Source organism: Bombina bombina, chromosome 2 (assembly GCF_027579735.1).
Source record: "Bombina bombina isolate aBomBom1 chromosome 2, aBomBom1.pri, whole genome shotgun sequence".
Classification (NCBI taxonomy): Eukaryota; Metazoa; Chordata; class Amphibia; order Anura; family Bombinatoridae; genus Bombina; species Bombina bombina.
Window position 1 is genome coordinate 732,764,934 of NC_069500.1, and position 24,732 is coordinate 732,789,665.

At 42.3% G+C, this 24,732-nt stretch overlaps 1 protein-coding gene across 3 annotated transcripts in view; it reads right to left on the reverse strand.

The window, feature by feature from the left end:
• The window catches only part of GAK (cyclin G associated kinase), a 799,358-nt gene that overhangs the window by 633,603 nt on the left and 141,023 nt on the right, over positions 1-24,732 (reverse strand). For all 3 annotated transcript variants that reach the window (XM_053702755.1, XM_053702754.1, XM_053702753.1), the window contains exons 6-8: positions 24,016-24,141; positions 23,064-23,153; positions 6,377-6,512 (exon numbers count right to left, since the gene is read on the reverse strand). In XM_053702755.1, the coding sequence (XP_053558730.1) occupies positions 6,377-6,512; positions 23,064-23,153; positions 24,016-24,141 (352 nt within the window). The remainder of the gene's footprint in view (positions 1-6,376; positions 6,513-23,063; positions 23,154-24,015; positions 24,142-24,732) is intronic.

The following is a 24,732-nucleotide window of genomic DNA, read 5'->3' on the forward strand; positions in this document are numbered from 1 at the left end:
TCTGGAATGCCCCACAGGTGAGTGACTTGGGCAAAGATTTCCGGATGGAGTTCCCACTCCCCCGGATGCAATGTCTGACGACTCAGAAAATCCGCTTCCCAATTTTCCACTCCTGGGATGTGGATAGCAGACAGGTGGCAGGAGTGAGACTCCGCCCATAGAATGATTTTGGTCACTTCTTCCATCGCTAGGGAACTCCTTGTTCCCCCCTGATGGTTGATGTACGCAACAGTTGTCATGTTGTCTGATTGAAACCGTATGAACTTGGTCCTCGCTAGCTGAGGCCAAGCCTTGAGAGCATTGAATATCGCTCTCAGTTCCAGAATATTTATCGGTAGAAGAGATTCTTCCCGAGACCAAAGACCCTGAGCTTTCAGGGATCCCCAGACCGCGCCCCAGCCCATCAGACTGGCGTCGGTCGTGACAATGACCCACTCTGGTCTGCGGAATGTCATCCCTTGTGACAGGTTGTCCAGGGACAGCCACCAACGGAGTGAGTCTCTGGTCCTCTGATTTACTTGTATCTTCGGAGACAAGTCTGTATAGTCCCCATTCCACTGACTGAGCATGCACAGTTGTAATGGTCTTAGATGAATGCGCGCAAAAGGAACTATGTCCATTGCCGCTACCATCAACCCGATCACTTCCATGCACTGAGCTATGGAAGGAAGAGGAACGGAATGAAGAATCCGACAAGAGTCTAGAAGTTTTGTTTTTCTGACCTCTGTCAGAAAAATCCTCATTTCTAAGGAGTCTATAATTGTTCCCAAGAAGGGAACCCTTGTTGACGGGGATAGAGAACTCTTTTCCACGTTCACTTTCCATCCGTGAGATCTGAGAAAGGCCAGGACGATGTCCGTGTGAGCCTTTGCTTGAGGAAGGGACGACGCTTGAATCAGAATGTCGTCCAAGTAAGGTACTACCGCAACGCCCCTTGGTCGTAGCACAGCTAGAAGGGACCCTAGTACCTTTGTGAAAATCCTTGGAGCAGTGGCTAATCCGAAAGGAAGCGCCACGAACTGGTAATGTTTGTCCAGGAATGCGAACCTTAGGAACCGATGATGTTCCTTGTGGATAGGAATATGTAGATACGCATCCTTTAAATCCACCGTGGTCATGAATTGACCTTCCTGGATGGAAGGAAGAATAGTTCGAATGGTTTCCATCTTGAACGATGGAACCTTGAGAAACTTGTTTAAGATCTTGAGATCTAAGATTGGTCTGAACGTTCCCTCTTTTTTGGGAACTATGAACAGATTGGAGTAGAACCCCATCCCTTGTTCTCTTAATGGAACTGGATGAATCACTCCCATTTTTAACAGGTCTTCTACACACTGTAAGAACGCCTGTCTTTTTATGTGGTCTGAAGACAACTGAGACCTGTGGAACCTCCCCCTTGGGGGAAGTCCCTTGAATTCCAGAAGATAACCTTGGGACTTTCTAGCGTCCAAGGATCCAGAACATCTCTTGCCCAAGCCTGAGCGAAGAGAGAGAGTCTGCCCCCCACCAGATCCGGTCCCGGATCGGGGGCCAACATTTCATGCTGTCTTGGTAGCAGTGGCAGGTTTCTTGGCCTGCTTCCCCTTGTTCCAGCCTTGCATTGGTCTCCAAGCTGGCTTGGCTTGAGAAGTATTACCCTCTTGCTTAGAGGACGTAGCACTTTGGGCTGGTCCGTTTTTACGAAAGGGACGAAAATTAGGTCTATTTTTTGCCTTGAAAGGCCGATCCTGAGGAAGGGCGTGGCCCTTACCCCCAGTGATATCAGAGATAATCTCTTTCAAGTCAGGGCCAAACAGCGTTTTCCCCTTGAAAGGAATGTTTAGTAGCTTGTTCTTGGAAGACGCATCAGCCGACCAAGATTTCAACCAAAGCGCTCTGCGCGCCACAATAGCAAACCCAGAATTCTTAGCCGCTAACCTAGCCAATTGCAAAGTGGCGTCTAGGGTGAAAGAATTAGCCAATTTGAGAGCATTGATTCTGTCCATAATCTCCTCATAAGGAGGAGAATCACTATCGAGCGTCTTTATCAGCTCATCGAACCAGAAACATGCGGCTGTAGCGACAGGGACAATGCATGAAATTGGTTGTAGAAGGTAACCCTGCTGAACAAACATCTTTTTAAGCAAACCTTCTAATTTTTTATCCATAGGATCTTTGAAAGCACAACTATCCTCTATGGGAATAGTGGTGCGTTTGTTTAAAGTGGAAACCGCTCCCTCGACCTTGGGGACTGTCTGCCATAAGTCCTTTCTGGGGTCGACCATAGGAAACAATTTTTTAAACACTAAAAAACTCTAAGCCATCTCCGTGGAGATGTTGCCTGTACAACGGCAAAGAGAATGACTGGGGTAGGCAGAGCCTAGGAGGGATCATGTGACCAGCTTTGCTGGGCTCTTTGCCATTTCCTGTTGGGGAAGAGAATATCCCACAAGTAAGGATGACGCCGTGGACCGGACACACCTATGTTGGAGAAAAAATGATATTAACATTATTGGCTCGAAATAATCGACATTGAAAGCTGTTTTAATGATAAATAAGGCGCATTTTAAAAAATTGCGGCGAGATTTATCAATAATCCGCCGCATCTCGACAATGGAAATCAGCGATAAAATACTACCGGTTTAATGATAAATATTGGCGCACATGTGCGCCTTTGCAAGGGCGAGATGCGGCGAGTTCATAGGAGAATTGAAAGTCGTAATTCTAAAATGAATGATAAATAGAGCCCTTAGTGATTATTTCACACACAAAGTATATATATTTCTTTTCACAGGAATTGCGCATATATATTTCTCTTTACAGGAACTGTGCACTTTAAGTAAGAAATTGTGTATATCAAATAAGCTGTTACAATTGTATCAAATGTATATCAAATAAGCCGTTACAATTACAGCAATTATAGTAATACCGAGATCAATTAATACATTAAGTACAACGTTGCCTCAATTTATTTAAATATATAGAAAGAATTCCGATCTACTATTTTTGTGCAATTTATTTTTGTGCAATTTATACTAAAACGCCAGTAGCTCCGATTTCATAGTTGATATCTAGGGCATAGTAAAGATTCAGTTCAGAATTTAATGCAGATAACAACCAAATTCATTTTATGACTGTTTTTATCACTGTTTTTTATTACATAAATTTTATAAGGTTGGCCAACCGACTCTAAACAATATTTCTATGTTTTAAAGATATATATTTTTTATCATTGTTACATAGCTAAATAAATTTTGATATTTCAAATTGTCCATTGTATTGTAAATCTTTCCTTATGGGGTATTAAGCTTGAAGCGCTTGAGAGTCTTAGCTTTTACAAAATATAACTGATGAGCATGGATTACCCGGGCCATTTCATACTCTTCACAAGAAGTAGAATCTGAATCACAGACATCCGTCTCCAAAAAATCAGAATCTTCCATAACTTGGTAATAGAAATTATGGATCGAAGAAATAAATAAAAACGGCGCCTTACACCCCCAATGGCTGGGGCACTCACTACCTCCTATGACCCAGACAACCAGGGCCGCCATCAGGGGGCGACAGAGGTGACTACTGTCAGAGGCCCAATGGGCCAGGGGGCCCCATAAGGCAAGAACTATTTATTTATTTTTGAATTTTGACAGCCACCAGAGGGTACTACAGCCGAGTGCTATTGAGCTTGGGAAATGTTATTACAAGGAGTAAAGCATTAGCATTTGAGAGGATTTCTGAGTGTGCACTAAAAAAAAAAAAAAAAAAAAAAAAAAAAAAAAGACTATGCACAGTGCGAGACAGACTTGGCACTTCAATTTGTACAGTGTGTGCCCGAGTCAGACGGCAGATCAATTTCATTTGAAGAGGAGGTAGTCCATAAAAACAATTTTTTTTAGCAATATGCAGCAGTGTATTTATGATTATTTGACAATGCTGTAGAAAATCTATATTTAAAGCCATGCAGAAATGTTTCCTCCTCAATACACAAATTGTAGGTGCCCTTTTGGCAGATATGAGTTTTTTTTTATTAATATATATATTTTAATTACATTTCAGTTTACTGCCTCTTTATGCAAGGGCTTTCCAGTTGTAAGGAGGCATTTTATCTAAGATTGCTCAATGTTTGGAATGAGACAGGTTAACTTAGCACTGTTAAGTTTACACTACAGCTGACTTAATTTTGAAATACATACAAACAAGCCTAAATCCTGCATTTAACCAGATCTAATAAGTACCACAGCTTATGGTTCCACCAAGACCATGTAGAGTACAGCATTTTCAAAATTCATAAGTACAGCTGACAAATGGGAACATTTGTACACCATTTGAAGTGGTGCTCTTGGTTGGGGAAAATGGGGGGGGGGGGAACAAACATATGTCAACCTTTCAAAAGTACTTTTCTTCATCTAGCCATCTACCTAGATCATTAATGTACAATTTTGAATTCACAGAATTATTTTTGTTTGCACATTTACAAATATGATTCTTTAAAAATTGATCTCTTAATTTCTGCAATTTTTTATCATGCATGTCACACTGTTGATTTAGGGGATGCAATGTGCAGAAATGTTACCTTTGAGTGTTTCTGTCTTTGTGCTTTTGTTTGCGTCTCTGAGTGTGTATGTATTTTTTTTCTGTGGGTCTCTCTCTGAGGGTGGGTGTGTATGTCTTTATGCATTTTCTGTGGATGTCTGTGAGGGTGTGTGTGTATGTCTTTGTGCTTTTTCTATGGGTGTCTCTGTGAGGGTGTGTGTATGCCTCTGTATTTTCTCTGGATGCCTTTGTGAGGATGGGTGTGTATGTCTGTTTTCTGTGGGTGTCTCTGTGAGGGTGTGTGTGTGTATGTATGTTTTCTGTGGGTGTCTGTGAGGGTGTGTGTATGTCTGTGCATTTTTTATGTGGGAGAGAGAGAGGGAGAGAGAGAGAGAGAGAGAGGGAGGGAGGGGGGGAGAGAGAGAGAGAGAGAGAGAGAGAGAGAGAGAGAGAGAGAGAGGGAGGGAGGGGGAGAGAGAGAGAGAGAGAGAGAGAGAGAGGGAGAGAGAGAGAGAGAGAGAGGGAGAGAGAGAGAGAGAGAGAGAGAGAGAGAGAGAGAGAGAGAGAGAGAGAGTGTGAGAGAGAGAGAGAGAGAGAGAGTGTGAGAGAGAGAGAGTGTGAGAGAGAGAGAGTGTGAGAGAGAGAGAGTGTGAGAGAGAGAGAGAGAGAGAGAGAGTGTGAGAGAGAGAGAGAGAGAGAGAGAGAGAGAGAGAGAGAGAGTGTGAGAGAGAGAGAGAGAGTGTGAGTGTGTGTTTCAGTGTATGAGGATGTCTGTGCATTTCTGCGTTTGTCTGTTACTACCTTTACAACATTTCCAAGTTAGACCGAATAAAGTGTATATACTTTTTAGACACTTGGTCAGAAATTGCACATGTCAAAGGGGGGGTGGGGGCCCTTATCAATGGTTAAGTCAGGGGCCCCAAAATTTCTAGTGGTGGCCCTGCAGACAATGAGCGAAACAGACTCTCTCCATTGCCACGCGGTCAGGAATACGGAAATGGAGAATGGAACGTGACCACGCCTAGTCACAAGGTACACCGTGTTGGCCAGAGAAAAGCGTGCCAAGGCCACAAAGCCTGCGCAGCCTGACAAAAAAAAGGTTGTTATGTTCTGATATAGCCACGAGCCCAAGCGTCACTACACATTAGCAGACAGAATCACATAACAAAACATAATTAAAGTCCCCCCTGTTAGAGACCCCTCCTCAGGAGATATTAACCCTTGATTCCATAAAGATAAAGGAATCCCACTGAGACCCTGACTTCTTTGTTTACATATCGAAGTAACATGAAACGATCTTACCGGAATCTACGCCATGGAACAGGTACACGGCCCTTCAAGTGTGACATAGTAGCCTCACTTCTGACATGTACTTGACTGAAGAAAGTGGACAGCGAAACTCGTCAACGCTGATTGCTAAGGAGCTGTTAACATGAGTCGGAATAGTTTCGCAGAAAGACTCTCCCTGCATCTCCAGACTCTAACATTCATCCATGCTCTCACTGAGAGGCTGACAGAATTACTTAAAACTCCAGTCCCATTCCGAAGAGTACTACCCTCCATAAGAGACTATCTTTAATCTTCCGACACTTCTCTGCCAACTTCCTGTGATGAAAGGCAAAGAATGACTGGGGGATGAGGGTAATGGGGGAGGTATTTAAGCCTTTGGCTGTGGTGTCTTTGCCTCCTCCTGGTGGCCAGGTTCTAAATTCCCAAATGTAATGAATGCAGCTGTGGACTCTCCCCGTTTAAGAAAATAAAAAAAATAAAAAAAAGGCAGAAATTACATTTTACTTCTGTGGCCAAAATTAATATTTGCACCTCACTCATATTTGTCCACATTTCTGATATTATTGAGTAAACTTACTAATTAGACCGTGAAATACAAGGTATTTGGTGTCATTTTGTGGAATTGAATATTTGCCATTAACAATGCGAAGCTTTGCACCATCTTCAAAAGGATGTTGTTTGAAGCACAATAAATACAAGATACAGCCAAGAGCCTAGAAAAAGAAAAAAGCACAGAAAGAAATTTGACTTAGCATACAGTAAAATACCTGCATTTTATATCACACATATGTAAGACTAGCAAATAAATGTTTAAACTTAAAAGAAATAAAAAAAATTGCAAAAAAGAAAATGCTCTTTATGTTAGAGCATTTTATTAATGACAGTGTTCTCCCCGGACCTATTAAATCTCTTAAAGTGACACTCAAGTCTAAATTTAACTAGAGATTCAGTTTTACACAACTTTCCAATTTACTTCCATTAACAAAATGTGCAGTCTTTTATATTTATATACTTACATGCATTTGTGATTGGTGCTGATGGTTTTTACATGACACGGGGGGGGGGGGATAGAAATAGACATGACTTAGAAATTTGTCAGAAAACAAATCTACTACTCATTTGAAGTTTAGACCTAGTTCTATTGCATTGTCCTTTTATTGTGCATTTGTTGACTATGCAAATCTACTGTATTTACTGGTCCTTTAACTGCTGAGCCATTTCCACCCCTGTATGAGCTGTTTTGGAGATTTTGCATGCAGCTCCCCTTTAAGCTCCCTTGTAGGCAATTTTTCGGTAAGAAACTCACACATATATTTTTTTAATAGACCCAGCAGATTCAAATACCATTATTTTTTGTATATATAATTATATGTAAGAACTCTACATCAAAATATGTACAACAAAAAAAAGATGCTTACCTGATAAATTTCTTTCTTTCCGGGCATGGAGAGTCCACAAATTAATTCTAATTACTAGCCTCCTGCTGGCCAGGAGTTGAATATCCCACTAGTATTTAGAATGAATTGGTGGACTCTCCATGCCATAGAAAATAAATATACATGTGGTGAAACACAGTGATCCTGTCAGAAATCTCACATACCACATGTCCCACAATATACTGTACAACAGACATTAACAGTAATAATGGTCTGTGTTTACTGTATACATATTTGTAAACTGGTTATGATGTATATGGAGGTGTAACTACTAATAGCGTGTGGGCTATGTTACGGCACATACTACTTACACTGTATGAAATAGGCATCAACAGTAATAATAGTCTGTGTGTATTCTATACATATATATCCCCTGGCAATGATGTACATGGAGGTGTACCTAGTAATTGCCTATGGGCTATGAGTGCACATACTACTTTACTGAGCAACAACAGACATACGTATCTCAGCAGAGAGCCCATCCAGTGCCATGAAGTCAACCCAATAGGAGGAGGCTAAAGGACAAGTCAACGCGACACCTGTGGCAGGCTTGTGACCAACTAGCAGAGGCTGTTATTAAGTCACTGCCCAGTACTTCATACTCCCCTAACTTCTGTTACATACTCTCTTCTTCTGGGAAGAAGTCCACAGCTGCATTCATTACTTTTGGTAAACAATACCCAAGCTATAGAAGACACTGAATGCAAAATGGGAGGGTACAAAAGGCGGCCCCTTCTGAGGGCACCAAAGCCTAAAACCCAAAACTCCCGACAGAAAAAACTGCTTCACTAGAAGCCAAAGGACAAAAAGGAAAAAGGCAGAGATAACTGAACAACAGTTAAAACCGGCAAGGTCCTTGCAAAATACCACTCAGGTTATTAGACTCGACCAAGCCAAAAGCCTTTGAGGAAACAAAGTCCTGCAGGCACGCAGCATGCAAAAATAAACTCACCCACGATCAAAAGAAAGGGGAAACATCCACATTCCCCGAATGGGGAAGAAAAGAGACTCAGCTAAATGAGTCCAAAAGGACCCTCAGAACCCAAAGGGACTAGGACCAAGAAAATTAACTCCAAGAGAGTGAACCAGGATGAAACAGGGCACCTATGAAAAGACCCTGCTGACCCAGCAAAGCAAAGGGAGGACTTGTAAAGCCCCCTCTACCCCAAACAAAGGACCAAGAAATGTCCTGAGAACTTAAAAGTAGGAAAGAAAAATTCCCTCCCCTACACAGAGCACTCACTCGCACCCAGAACAGAGCAACCGAAAGACAACCGTCCCCGGGAGCAGCTGAAAAAACAGCATCAGAAATCTGAATATGCTCCTTGAAGCCATAGGCGTCCTGCTACAAATAAGGACTTAGCGACCACAGGTCACCACCCTAGCTATGAAACCGCCCGCACAGGACCTTCTTCAGAAGAAGAACTCCGAAACAGTGCAGGACAGGACCTTCCCAAAAAGGGACAGAAAAGGAAGGAACCGAACCAGTAGAGAAAACTACCTGCCGAGGAGGGATCCACCGCGAAGTCTCTCCCTTAAGAAGGTTCACAATAACTATGATACGCGGCTAAGATCAACAGATCAATTTAGAAATTAGTAACTAGCGCCTGGAAGAGTGTACCTGAGACCCCCTAATCGGGTCCTAGAGAGAAATACAATACAAAGATATATATAAGGTATACAACGGGTTAATACCACTGGATTCTACGGGTGTGTAATGGTATCTAGATGGAATCAATTAATTGGCAAATATTCAGATTAATGATAATTTAATTCACTTTAAACAAAGCATTAAAAACAATAAACAGTATAAAAAAACAGTTAAAAACAAATAAAAACAAAAAGGTCAGACCTATCAAGATGGGATAGGGATCCGAAATCAAAAATAAGATAGGATCTGATCTATTTATAAGACGATCATTAAGAGGTTCAGATAGTTATTCCATTATCTCAAAGATGTCCACAATAACAATATAAATCATACAATAGTGACCTAAAGCAAAGTGTATATCAAAGTGTATACAAATAAAGACAAAGTGTATATCAAAGTGTATACAAATAATATCCCAATAATGGGTATAAGGAAATGAAAAATAAAAAATTACAATTGAATATTAAATCGGTGAATAAGAATTCTTTATGACTCAAAAATAGTGAATAAAAAATGTGAATAAAAAATGCAATTTTGGGCCAAGGTTGTGCTTAACCCAATATTAGATCAAATACCGGTATGATCATAAAAAAGAAAATAAATTGTGTTCAAATATGATAACACTACAAAAACTGTGCGTCACAATCCTAGTGATACAGTGAAACTATTAGTGACAAAATTGTCTCTAGGAGATATGTAAACGGAGCATAAGAATATAATATAATATGATTCCCTATAGACAGAAATAAATTTTGCTCATAAATATCTATAAAATCTATCTTTTCAAACAATAATAAAATTAGCTTCTGATAAATGTATGGGTGGTAAATTTGATCGATCAATGTTCCCCAGATTATCAAATTGATCAGCGCATAAATCCCCAAAAAAGATAAAAGTCCTATAATAATCCGATGAATGACTTGGATTCCTAAAGATGAGTAGAAATAATCCTGGATTCTCAATCCATACAAACAAAATCCTGTGGGGAAAAAACACAAAAAGTGCACTAAACACAGAGGCCTATGGGATATAGTCTATTGGTACATAGACTTACCCCAAATGCCGTGGTCCTAAGAGTATATGAGCCTCACAAATCTGTTCCGAATTGTCTACGCGTTTCAGCCCTTAATAGGGCCTTTTTCAAGACATCAACAGAGATCAACAGATCAGACAGATCCCTTACTCTCACTCCGGCAACGGACCCAGCATCAAAGTGACTGATAATGTCCGAAAGACTTAGGGATTAAAAAGTACCCCGAATCATCAGGACCTGCGGGAAGGAAAAAGGTAGGATACAGCCCCCCCCCCCCCAAAGAGCTCAGGTTCCATAACCCAGACACACACCCCTTCCTGAAGACGAAGGGCACCCACAAAAGGAGACCCTCTACTGGAACTACAGTAAAGGCACGGCACAAGAAATCCATCCCTTCACCCTGACATCCCGCACGCAAGGCAGGGGGAACAACCACACTAAACAGAGGATTAAAAAGTACCTCCAAGCACCAGGCGGATACAATGGAATGTCAAATTCACCCCCAAAGTGAGGGAAAGCGAAGCCAGAACTTAACAGCTTGCTAGCACACAATCAAGGTGCAAATGGCTGCAGTTGGTTTCAAACTGCAAACCTTCCACTCATTAGACAGCTAAGCTAACCATCAGGCTACTACAGCAGGGCTAAAGCGTAAAAAGCTGTAGACAAGCTCAAAACGAAATTATCGAAAGAAAAACCATCCGGCCACTAAGACCGGCCCAGTAAGAAGTCTAAATCTCCCTGCAAGAAAGAAAAAAATACACCCATAGGAACAGAAAACGTACCGGAACCGGAAACTGGGTCGTCCCAAATCAGTCCTAAGGGATCTGGATACGCCCCCAAAATTACAGTCAAAGACAGGACACACCAACCCAGGCACCCGAAAACTCGGAGCCGGCTTAAATATGTAATAACCCCTAAGGAACCACTAGGTTACCCCATCTAGAGTAGACTTTGCACCACAGGCGATGCAATCACAGTCATATCCAAGACACCTTGGACACTGAACTTTCACTAAATGTCCCATACACAGAGAGCTTAGGACACCCATAGTGGGATACAACTCCCAACATAAAGGGTGATAAGGCAATGGTGAGGCCACGCAGCCATTCTGGAAAGCCTTAAGGCTCTAGGGACAAATTCCACTAAGTCCAAAGACTAAGTAACGTATTAGAAAACAGAAAACTCTGCTTAGGAATGCTAGCTGTCACCAGAATCACAAGACGGATGAGAAAACAGGAGTTTTATCTGGTTTCAAGTCCACAACCTCCTGCTTCAGGTGTGGTGGAGCTAACCACTACGCCACATTTTCCTTAGAAACTGGGTAGAGAAAATAACAAAAGTCTCCAAGTTCCTCAGGATCCACTTCCCTGACACCCCTACAGCTTGAGGATTGAAGTAGGAGCATGTATCCTAGGCCTCTGGCGGGATAAAACCCACAAACGCCTAAGCAGGGGCGACGCAAGAAAAAGGGGAGACAATCTAATATGTAAATCTCCCAAAAAATATGGGAGCAGACCAGATCTCAGAAGTAGAATAACCAAAAGGCTTTAACTTCCAGAAACCGATGACCCAAAGCCAACCCCAAGGAAGGGGACAAAAAGGCCCATCAACTGTAACCCGAAGGAAGAGAGACTGTCATAAAAAAAAAAAAACAGATTCCAAGAGGAGAACCTCAAAACAGAAGACGAGGGATATCGCCAGATTGATCCCTGGTAGGATCCGCTCTGGACCCCCGCCCACGAGGAACAGGACAGTGAGGACCGAGTACAATCCTCTGATGCCCCACCCAAAGGCAGAACAAAAACCAGTCTGACTTTTGGGAACGAAGGCTTCCTCTACCATGTTTTAGCCCTGCATGGGCAAGGCATCAAATAATTTATGGAACTCATGGAAGGTTCACTTCATGAAAACTCTTAGCAAAAAGGAAAGATTATTCGATCTGAAGAGACACCAAGAATAAAACTCCTCATCCGAGAGAGCAACTCACCAGCCAGGACAGCCGGTTACACCGGCACCATGTGGATGATATAGACCGTAAGGAACAGAGATAGCGCCCTATCAGGACCAGCCTGCTACGTAGGGCAGTCAAAACTGACCCAGGCCACAGAAAATTTGAGAACCCAAGAGGAATCGATAAAAGGATCGAGAGACATAACAATATACTTACACCTTAACATGTGACTTCCGCGGAAGTGCCCAAGCGACCACAAAATCGCTAGTATCAAATAACAGAGAAGAAATTTTTCACAACGGAAAAATAATAACAGACATGAGCTTCTTAAAAAAGCAAATGTATGCTTACCTGATAAATTTCTTTCTTTCTTGACACGGTGAGTCCATGAATCATCATAATTACTGTTGGGAATATCATTCCTTGCCAGCAGGAGGAGGCAAAGAGCAACACAACAAAGCTGTTAAATACCACTCCCCTACCCACAAACCCCAGTCATTCGATTAAAGGGAAAGGAGAAAGGAAGTAATATAAGGTGCAGAGGTAGTTGAGGTTTATGGAAAAATAAACTGCCTGAAAAATACAGGGCAGGCCGTGGACTCACCGTGTCAAGAAAGAAAGAAATTTATCAGGTAAGCATAAATTTTCCTTTTCTTTCTAATGACACGTGAGTCCACAGATCATCATAATTACTGTTGGGAACCAATACCCAAGCTAGAGGACAAAGATAAAGGAGGGATAAGACAGGTAACCTAAGTAGAAGGCACCACTGCTTGAAAAACCTTTCTCCCAAAAGAGGCCTCAGCCGAGGCAAAAGAATCAAATTTATAAAATCTTATTTAAAAAGTATGTAGAGAGGACCAAGTTGCAGCCTTGCCAAACTGTTCCACAGAAGCTACATTTTTAAAGACCCAGGAAGAAAAAACAGCCCTCGTGGAATGAGCCGTGATTTTCTCAGGAGACTGCTGACCAGCAGTTTCATAGGCCAAGCGAATTATACTCTCAGCAAGAAAGAAAAATAGCCGAAGCTTTCTGACCCTTGCGTTTCTCAGAGAAAACAACTAAACAAAACACTGGCGAAAATCCTTAGTTACCTGCAAATAGAAGTTCAACAGACGCACTACATCTAGGTTGTGCAACAAACGCTCCTTGTGAGAAGGAGGATTAGGACACAAAGAAGGAACAATGAATTCCTGATTAAAATTCCTATACGAAAACACTTTAGGAAGGAAAACTAACTAGAAAATAGAACCACCTTATCAGGATGAAGGATAAGCTAAGGGGAATCACACGGCAACACCGAGAGATCCGAGACTCTCCGAGCAGAAGAAATGGCAACAAGAAACAAAAACCTTCAAAGATAACATGTCAATATTTAAGGAATGCATAGGCTCAAACGGAGCCTGCAGAAAAACTTTAAGAAACAAGGAAAAGACTCCAGGGAGGAGTAACAGGTTTAAACACAGGCCTGATTCTGACTAAGGCCTGACAAAAAGATTGCACATCCGGCACATCCACCAGACGCTTATACAACAAAATAGACAAGGCAGACATTTGCCCCCTTCAAAGTACTCGCCGACAACCCCTTCTCCAGACCTCCATTGAGAAAGGACAAAATCCTAGAATCCTGACTCTACTCCACAATAAATCTTTGGACTCGTACCAGTACAGATATTTATGCCATATTTTATGGTAAATCTTTCTAGTCACAGACTTACAAGACTGGATAAACCGGGCTAAAGCTAACTGAGACCAGGCCAGTAGAGCATTGAAGATCGCTCTCAACTGCAAGATGTTTATGGGGAAGACATACTCCTTCAGTGTCCAAAGATCTTGAACCTTTAACGAGCCCCAGACTGCTCGCCATCCAAGCAGAAGCAGGTTCCCTGGGAGAAGTGTTCCTGAAACAACCACCACGGAAGAGATTCTCTTGTCGCCTGATCCAGATCTATTCATGGAGACAGACCCACAGAGTCTCCGTTCCATTACCTGAGCATGCATAACTGAAGAGGTCAGAGAGCGAGCAAACGGAATGTCGTCCATGGCAGCTGCCATCAGACCAAATACTGAAGGACTGAAGGACAAGGCAAGAGTCGAAGATCCTTGTTTTTCTGACCTCTGTCAGAAATATCTTCAATAATAGGGAATCGAATATGCTCCCCAAGAACACTACTCTTGAAGCTAGAACCAAGGAAATTTTTCCAAGATTCACCTTCCATCCGTGGGACCAAAGGAAAGAAGACAAGATCTCCGTATGAGAGATTACTTGTTGCAAAGACTGCACCTAAACTAGAATGTCGTCCAGATATGGCGCCACTGTTATGTCCTGCAAGAGCCCCCAGGACCCTTGAGAAAAGTCTGGGAGCTGTGACAAGGCAGAATGGAAGAGCCACAAATTGAAAGTGCTTGTCTAGAAAAACGAATCTCAAACTTGAAATGATCCCAGTGGATGGGAACATGTAGGTACGTATCCTTTAGGTCTATGGTTGACAAGAACTAAACCTCTTAAACCAAGGGAAGAATGGAACGAATAGCTTCCATCTAGAAGGACGGTACTCTGAGAAACTTGTTTAGACATCTTAGATCTAAAATAGGTCTGAAAGTTCCCTCCTTTTTGGGAACCACAAACATATTGTAGTAGAATCCCTGTTCCAAAATGGAACTGGAACAATCACTCCCAGGGCGGAAAAAAACCCGGACACAATGGAAGAACGCCTCTATTTATCTGGTCTACAGATAATCTTGAGAAGAGGAACCTGTCCCTGAGAGGAAAAGTCTTGAACTCTAGTTTGTACCCCTGGGATACAATGTCCACCACCCAGGGATCCGGAACATCATGAACCCAGGTCTGAGCGAATAAAGAAAGTCTGCCCCCTACTGGATCCGCTTCCAGATCGGGGGCAGGCCCTTCATGCTGACTTTGAATCATTTGCGGGCTTCTTAGATTACTTCCCCTTGTTCCAAGACTGACTGTACTTCCAGGAAGGCTTGGTTCCTGCTTGGAAGAGGGGGGGGAGGCTTACCTTTAAAGTCTCGAAAAGAATGAAAAATTACTCTGACATCCTTTCTGACTATTCCTCTTATCCTGAGTGAGGAAATGACCACTATGGAACTTGGGGATGGAGAAAAAGAAATACCAAGGCTCTCCAACTCCCGTGCAAAAATCGATGTAGCACGGTCTGGTACAGGAAATACCTCCACAGCAGAGGAAACAACTCAGTACTTGTTCAGTCTACTAGACTTCATAGGATTGACTACAACAGACGTATCAGAGTCATCCAAAGTAGCCAAAAACTCCTTAAGTAACAGACGGAGATGCTCCAGCTAAAAACTGAAGGATACAACTTCAGCATCAGAAAAAGGAATTACACTGTCTGAATCTGAGATTCCACCCTCAGACGCTATCAAAGTGTCTTCCTCCTCAGACTTCTGAGAGGAAGCACCTTGAGTAGCCACAACAGGATCAGAAACCTTGCTCACTGATTTTTTAAATATCCTCTTGCCGACAGCGCCCCAGATACCGCAGAGAATACCTGGGCAGCAATATCTTACAAGGTAACTCCAGACGGAGCATGATAGGAAACGCAGGGCACTGCATGTGTGGACGAAGGAGGTTAGTACGCTTGAGGAGAAGCTGCAACATATCTAGTACAGGAGACCCCTAAACAGCATCCACCCTAGTAAATGATGGTTCAGGCTCAAAAAGTTTATCTCTATAACACAATGTTCTATAATACATGAAGAACAAAAAAGGGATTGGTGGTTCCACCTGGAGTCGAAACACAAGCTACATGTACATATTGAAAAGGAATAAATAATTTATAAATAATAAAAACTGCATTTAAATTTCCCCAGGAAAATAACACTGCACAAAAACGATAGTGTGTCTTTAAATTTTTATATTTGCGAAAAAAATACAACTTAACTACGGAGCAGCATCCTGATAAACCCCCAGAGAGTTTCTACACCTCAGCTATTATGCCGAGGTGCCTACCCTTCCCTGCTAAAGGCAGACAAACTGTAAAACAAACAATCCGGTGTTCAATCCGGAACTGCCCATCAAACGGCTATGCGATCGTAGATTCACTTGCGCAATCCCTAGCAGAGCCGCAACTAACAAACTACTCTATTCCGGAACTCACAGGAAAAGTCCCGAAGGCGCGCAAAACCAGCCTTGCCGCCTCTGAAGGAACCCGCCTTAATCATTGGCGTTGCCGGCGGCCATTAAAATCATAGAAGTGCTCAACAAAGGAAAAAAACCTACGTGTGCAACAAACACTGCACTTACATACCCAGTCCTTATCTATGTGTTAACCGTATAAAAAGACAAATGCTGAGCACTTCAAAACTAATAAATAATAACCCATCCAGTCCTTGTACGTGTGCTTACCGGATAAAAAGGACAAATGCTGAGCCCATCAAAAAAACAGAATTTATGCTTACCTGATAAATTACTTTCTCCAACGGTGTGCCCGGTCCACGGGCGTATCTATCACTGAATCTGAAAACCCACGCTTGGATAAAATCAAACGTTCAATTTCCAAGCAGTCAGCTGCAGAGAAACTAGATTTGGATGTTCGAATGGACCTTGTACTAGAAGATCCTGTCTCAAAGGTAGCTTCCATGGTGGAGCCGATGACATATTCACCAGGTCTGCATACCAAGTCCTGTGCGGCCACGCAGGAGCTATCAGAATCACCGAGGCCTTCTCCTGTTTGATCCTGGCTACAAGCCTGGGAAGGAGAGGGAACGGTGGAAAATCATAAGCTAGGTTGAACTACCAAGGCGCCACTAATGCATCCACTAGAGTCGCCTTGGGATCCCTGGATCTGGACCCGTAGCAAGGAACCTTGAAGTTCTGACGAGACTCCATCAGATCCATGTCTGGAATGCCCCATAATTGGGTTAACTGGGCAAAAACCTCCGGGTGGAGTTCCCACTCCCCCGGATGAAAAGTCTGACGACTCAGATAATCCGCTTCCCAGTTGTCTACTCCTGGGATGTGGATTGCAGATAGGTGGCAGGAGTGATCCTCCGCCCATTTGATGATCTTGGATACCTCTGTCATCGCCAAGGAACTCTTTGTTCCCCCTTGATGATTGATGTAAGCTACAGTCGTCATGTTGTCCGACTGGAATCTTATGAATCCGGCCTTCGCTAGTTGAGGCCAAGCCTGGAGAGCATTGAATATCGCTCTCAGTTCCAGGATGTTTATCGGTAGAAGAGACTCTTCCCGAGACCATAGACCCTGAGCTTTCAGGGAGTCCCAGACCGCGCCCCAGCCTAAAAGACTGGCGTCGGTCGTGACAATGACCCACTCTGGTCTGCGGAAACTCATTCCCTGAGACAGGTGATCCTGAGTCAACCACCAACTGAGTGAGTCCCTGGTTAACTGGTCTACTTGAATCTGAGGAGACAAGTCTGCATAGTCCCCATTCCACTGATTGAGCATGCACAGTTGTAATGGTCTTAGATGAATTCGAGCAAAAGGAACTATGTCCATTGCTGCCACCATCAATCCTACTACTTCCATGCACTGAGCTATGGAAGGCTGCAGAATAGAGAGAAGAACTTGACAAGCGTTTAGAAGCTTTGACTTTCTGACTTCTGTCAAGAAGATCTTCATTTCTAAAGAATCTATTATTGTTCCCAAAAAGGGAACTCTTGTCGACGGAGATAGTGAACTCTTTTCTACGTTCACCTTCCACACATGAGATCTGAGAAAGGCTAGAACAATGTCTGTATGAGCCTTTGCCTTAGAAAGAGACGACGCTTGAATTAGAATGTCGTCCAGATAAGGTGCCACTGCAATGCCCCTTGGTCTTAGAACCGCTAGAAGGGACCCGAGCACCTTTGTGAAAATTCTGGGAGCAGTGGCTAGTCCGAATGGGAGAGCCACGAACTGATAATGATTGTCCAGAAAGGCAAACCTTAGGAACTGATGATGATCTTTGTGGATAGGAATATGTAGATACGCGTCCTTTAAATCCACGGTAGTCATATATTGACCCTCCTGGATTGTAGGTAAAATTGTTCGAATGGTTTCCATTTTGAACGATGGAACTCTGAGAAATTTGTTTAGAATCTTTAAATCCAGAATTGGTCTGAAAGTTCCCTCTTTTTTGGGAACTACAAACAGATTTGAGTAAAACCCCTGACCTTGTTCCACAGTTGGAACTGGGTGTATCACTCCCATCTTTAACAGGTCGTCTACACAATGTAAGAATGCCTGTCTCTTTATTTGGTTTGAAGATAAGTTAGACATGTGGAACCTTCCCCTTGGGGGTAGTTCCTTGAACTCTAGAAGATAACCCTGAGAGACTATTTCTAGTGCCCAGGGATCCTGAACATCTCTTGCCCAAGCCTGAGCAAAGAGAGTCTGCCCCCTACTAGATCCGGTCCCGGATCGGGGGCTACCCCTTCATGCTGTTTTGGTAGCAGCAGCAGACTTCTTGGCCTGTTTACCCTTGTTCCAGCCTTGCATTGGTTTCCAGGCTGGTTTAGTCTGGGAAGCGTTACCCTCTTGTCTAGAGGCTGTAGAGTTGGAAGCCGGTCCGTTCCTGAAATTGCGAAAGGAACGAAAATTGGACTTATTCTTAGCCTTGAAAGGCCTATCTTGTGGGAGGGCATGGCCCTTTCCCCCAGTGATGTCAGAAATAATTTCTTTCAATTCTGGCCCAAAAAGGGTCTTACCTTTGAAAGGGATATTAAGCAATTTTGTCTTGGAAGATACATCCGCCGACCAAGACTTTAACCAGAGCGCTCTACGCGCCACAATTGCAAACCCTGAATTTTTCGCCGCTCATCTCGCTAACTGCAAAGCGGCGTCTAAAATAAAGGAATTAGCTAACTTAAGTGCGTGAATTCTGTCCATAACCTCCTCATATGGAGTCTCTTTACTGAGCGACTTTTCCAGTTCCTCGAACCAGAACCACGCCGCTGTAGTGACAGGAATAATGCACGAAATAGGTTGAAGGAGGTATCCTTGCTGTACAAAAATCTTTTTAAGCAAACCCTCCAATTTTTTATCCATAGGATCTTTAAAAGCACAATTGTCCTCAATGGGAATGGTCGTGCGTTTGGCTAGAGTAGAAACGGCCCCCTCGACCTTAGGGACTGTTTGCCATGTGTCCTTCCTGGGGTCGACCATGGGGAACAATTTCTTAAATATAGGAGGAGGGACAAAGGGAATGCCTGGTTTCTCCCACTCCTTATTCACAATATCCACCACCCTTTTAGGTATTGGAAAGGCATCAGGGTGCACCGGGACCTCTAGGAACTTGTCCATCTTGCACAATTTTTCTGGGATGACCAGATTCACAATCATCCAGAGTAGATAGCACCTCCTTAAGTAACGCGGAGATGCTCTAATTTAAATTTAAATGTCACAACATCAGGTTCTGCCTGCTAGAAATTCTTCCTGTATCAGAAATTTCTCCATCTGACAAACCCTGGTGTGAGGGTATGACAGATAAATTATCATCAGCGTCCTCCTGCTCTATAGTGTTTAAAACTGAGCAATCGCGCTTTCTCTGAAATCCTGGCATTTTGGATAACATATTAGCTATGGAGTTATCCATTACTGCCGTCAATTGTTGCATAGTAATAAGCATTGGCGTACTAGAAGTGCTAGGGGACGCCTGCGTGGGCTTAATTGGTATAGACACAGAAGGAGAGGATGCAGAACTATGTTTACTTCCTTCATCTGAGGAATCATCCTGGGCAACCTTATTAAATGTGACAGTACTGTCCTTACTTTGTTTGGACGCTATGGCACAATCATCACATACATCTGAAGGGGGGACCACCTTGGCCTCCATACATACAGAACATGATCTATCTGAAGGTACAGACATGTTAAACAGGCTTAAACTGGTTAATAAAGCACAAAAACCGTTTTAAAACAAAACCGTTACTGTCTCTTTAAATGTTAAACAGGGCACACTTTATTACTGAATATGTGAAAAACTATGAAGGAATTATCCACCACAGTGTCTTAATGCATTCAAAGTATTGCACCCCAATTTTCAAGCTGTTAACCCTTAAAATGTGGAAACCGGAGCCGTTTGTAATTTTAACCCCACTACAGTCCCAGCCACAGCCTCTGTTGCGACTTTACCAATCCCAGGGGGGTATACGATACCAATTCAAGCCTTCTAGGAACGTTTTCAGTGGATACCAGACCCTCACACATGCAGCTGCATGCACTGTACTCAAAAGTAACTGCGCAATAATGGCGCGAAAATGAGGCTCTGCCTACTATAGTGAAAGGACCTTCCTGACTGGGAAGGTGTCTAAGTTAGTGCCTGGCGATAAAAACGTTCCCCAATACAATAAAAGTGTGAAAACTACTTCAAACTTTCAAATATAACTTAAATAAACAATCGATTTAGCCCTTGAGAGTGTCACCAGTTAATAGCCCATAATAAGCCTTTTATACTTTCTCAGTCTAATAAAATGGCTTACCGATCCCCATGAGGGGAAAAATGACAGCCTTCCAGCATTACACAGTGTTGTTAGAAAAATGGCTAGTCATACCTTGAGCAGAAAAGTCTGCAAACTGTTCCCCCCAACTGAAGTTCTCTCAGCTCAACAGTCCTGCGTGGGGACAGCAATTGATTTTAGTTACTGCTGCTAAAATCATACTCCTCTTTTAAACAGAACTCTTAATCTCTTTCTGTTTCAGAGTAAATAGTACATACCAGCACTATTTTAAAATAACAAACTCTTAATAGAAGAATAAAAAACTACAACTAAACACTACATACTCTTCACCATCTCCGTGGAGATGCTACTTGTTCAGAGCGGCAAAGAGAATGACGGGGGGCGGAGCCTGGGAGGGGCTATATGGACAGCTTTTGCCATTTCCTGTTGGGGAAGAGAATATCCCACAAGTTATGGATGACGCCGTGGACCGGACACACCAATGTTGGAGAAATAATTCATAAATAATTCATAAATAAGAGCTCCTCACGTCGCCAGTGCCTGCATAATCTGCCCTTATTTTTTTTTTAAAAGCTAACCCTAATAGGATTAATTGTTAAAAATAACATCCCCTGCAGATTTAACTGCTTAAGTGCCATATTTTCCCTGTATAAAGAAAAATAAACTTGGCACTTACCTGAATATGCCTCTGTCCGGCAGAAGAACAGCTCACCTGGTTTGAGAGGGGACCCTCCCTCACATGGACCTGTGGAAAAAGGAAAGACTGAATAAACTTACTCAGGCTTTTTAAGATAGGGCAGCAACAAACTGTTTGAGAGGCACAGTGGGGATTATACCCCACAAGCTCCCAAATGCTTAAAAGCCAGCACTGCTCTACTGAAGAGATTGACATGGACTACAGCTAGACCCCAGAAAAGATAAGAGCAAACCTGCTCTGCTTTAAAATAATAAACTCTTGATTAAAGAATCTTCTTACAGACACCTAAACTTTACCACCACCTTGAAACACAGGCAAAGAGAATGACTGGGGTTTGTGGGTAGGGGAGTGGTATTTAACAGCTTTGCTGTGGTGCTCTTTGCCTCCTCCTGCTGGCCAGGAGTGATATTCCCAACAGTAATTATGATGATCTGCAGACTCACTGTGTCATTAGAAATAAATAAAATACATCCTAACCGGATCAAATAAAAAGAGGGTACCCGTAGGTGAACGCCCAAGAAGACCGGGTACACCAACAGGACCAGCGAATCAGAGACCCCATTCTACCAAAGCTCAGAACTGGAATAAGATACCCAATAAGAAAAGAAAATTGGAGACGACCAGGAGATTAACTTCATCCCCACACGTCTAACCCAGCTTGCCATCTGGAACAGAAGACCGAGGATCCCTCATCCTATTAGTACTGGGATCCTCCAGCACAGACAAAACATGCCGTAGCAGGACACAAAGGCGCGCCAGTCTATAATGAAAAGCAAGACTTACTTCCGCTGGGGCAACTGACGACCCTGACCTTGAGGGTTGGGCCCCTGAAGCTTCAGAGGAAACCGCTTCCCCAGATGGAACAAGCCTCCTTCCGGAGAAGTGGTAACGGCATTAGGGAAACCTGCTTGCATAGCCAAAGAAGGTTCTAATGGACGCGCCGCACAGGATATGGGATCCCCAGGGGCGGATGGCTCGGCGGACTTTAAGTTCCCTGTATCGGGAGAAGAGAGCACTCTAAGGCGGCATTCGGAACATAACTGATGGGCATGGATTACCCGGGCCATTTCATACTCTTCACAAGAAGTAGAATCTGAATCAGAGACATCCGTCTCCTAACAATCAGAATCCTCCATATATGTCTCGTCACAAGGTGCACCGTGCAGGCCATAGAAAAGTGTGCCAAGGCCTACAAGGGCTGCGCAGCCTGACAAGAAAAGGCTGTTATGTCCCGATCTAGCCACGAGCCCAAGTAACACTACACATTAGCAGACAGAATCACATAAACATGATTAAAGCCCCCCCTGTTCAATAACCCCCCTTGATTCTTTATAAAGATTACGGAGTCTCACTGAGACCCTGACTTCTTCGTTTACATTACTTATTTCCATAATTGAAGTAAAATGAAGCAATCTTACCGGAATCAATGCCGTGGAACAGGAGCACGGCCCTTCAAGTGTGACAGATAGTAGCCTCGCTTCTGACATGGACTTGAGAGAAGAAAGCAGGCAGCGAAACTCGTCAACGCTGATTGCTAAGGAGCTGTTAACATGAGTCGGGATGGTTTCACAGAAAGACTATCCCTGCATCCCCGGACTCTAACATTCATCCATGTTCTCACTGAGAGGCTGACAGGATTACTTAAAACTCCAGTCCCATTTCGAAGAGTACTACCCTCTAAAAGAGACTATATAAAAATCTTCTGACACTTCTCTGCCAACCTCCTGTGACGAAAGGCAAAAAAATGACTGGGGAATGAGGGAAGTGGGGGAGGTATTTAAGCCTTTGGCTGGGGTGTCTTTGCCTCCTCCTGGTGGCCAGGTTCTGAATTCCCAAAAGTAATGAATTTGTATAGGTTGAACTCGATGGACTTCGGTCTTTTTTTCAATCTTATCTACTATGTTACTATATGTTAATGCAGCTGTGGACTCTTCCCGTTTAAGAAGAAAAACTTCTCTGCTGAGAGTGAGGCAAGCAAATTTATTTTAATGTTCTAAGGTAATTAAGAAAAGATTATTTAAAAAGAAAATAAAAATAGCACTCAAACTTACCCATATATCTTGTTTTTCTCCAATAGGAAAGTTTGAATACAAGTCTATAATTTCTGGTGTTCTGTACATTGGTGTTGTGTTTCTTGTAACCTAGGAAAACAAAAATGGATCAATAACAAAATAATAAACAAATGGAATTGAAGATTTCTTTAGATAAATACTTTTAGAAGCTCTTCCATTATAAAAGGGAAATTTACTGTAAATATTTCCCCTTTAATGAGTCCCCAATTATTTATTTTACCTGTTGAGTATATACAATTAAAAATAGTGCCTTTACTTTTAATTTGAAATAGCGATTTCCTGGTGAAAATCGCCACCTATACTTGAAAAAGCTATGTAAGCAAAAAGCAGCAACAGAAATTACCCTCCCCATGGTTGGGGAGAGAGAACTGAGCCCATTAGAAAAGGAGTTCCTGCAGCTTCATGGAATAGAATTAACTCTTATTAGACCCTTTAATGTTAGAGACAATAAATGGTGAGAGCATAGTATGAAAGCTTATGTGACAAGTATGTATTTACCAGCGCTACAGAATTTGGCGGCGCTATACAAATAAATGATGATAATAATAATATTATTAGTATACTGCTGTTTTAATATTACTAAAAAGGTCAATCTAAAATTAGAAAAATGTTTAAATCATACATGGCTGGTGAGTGATTGCTTTCACTGAGTGTTACATAGTACCAGTGAAAAATACAATTCAAAAAACTATCTACAAGATAAGCAATAACAATGTTTTCGATGTATACATTTTAAAAACGATTACTGATGCTTCACTTATCTGTTAAATATTGAGAAACTCACTAGATTTTATTCTATGTAGGCCACATCATAATAATGGATTCTTTAGCAACCTCTTAGTTTTACAATGAAAGGAGGAAATGGATACTCGCACAGTAGGTGGGATACAAAAACTAAGCCTTTTTAAACTTTAATGAAAAGCTAGCTTACCTCATCTTCAACTATTGCCCTCTGTTGAGCCGACCAGTTAAAATCAGGATAGTGCGCTATAGTTGTTGCACTACCAAAATCACACAATTTAATAGTCCCTTGATTGCTGACCAGTAAGTTTTCTACCTAAAAAGACACAAATGACAGATAAAATAATTTAAAACGTTTTGTTGAGAAGAAAAAAAAAAAAATGTATAAATGGAATGTTGGAAAAGATTAAAACTGAGGGAAGTGTTTAAAATTCTGTATAATAGTGTATAAAATTATACAATGTACCTTGTTGGGGTTACATGCTGCTCTCGGATACATTATCATCCATAATCATACCTATCATTTCAAATCACTAGGTTAATGTAGTACATTAAGGGAAAGATTAAAAAAGTGGAGTGTTATGGAGAGCTAATACATAAACAGCAAAAGCCATTCCAATAACATTTTCTGCTGAAAAAAGCCGTTGCCTTGCAAGAATTTTGTGAGCAATATACATTACGCTGGAACAAACAAGGTACTAAGGCACTAAAACAAAATAAGTACTTTACTAATTTTTAGTTACTTTTTTATTGAAAAAAATATGTAGGAAATCCTTTTTTTCTTCTTAAATGGAAAGAGTCCACTGCTGCATTCATTACTTTTGGGAAATAAGAACCTGGCCACCAGGAGGAGGCAAAGACAACCCAGCCAAAGGCTTAAATACTTCTCCCACTCCCCTCATCCCCT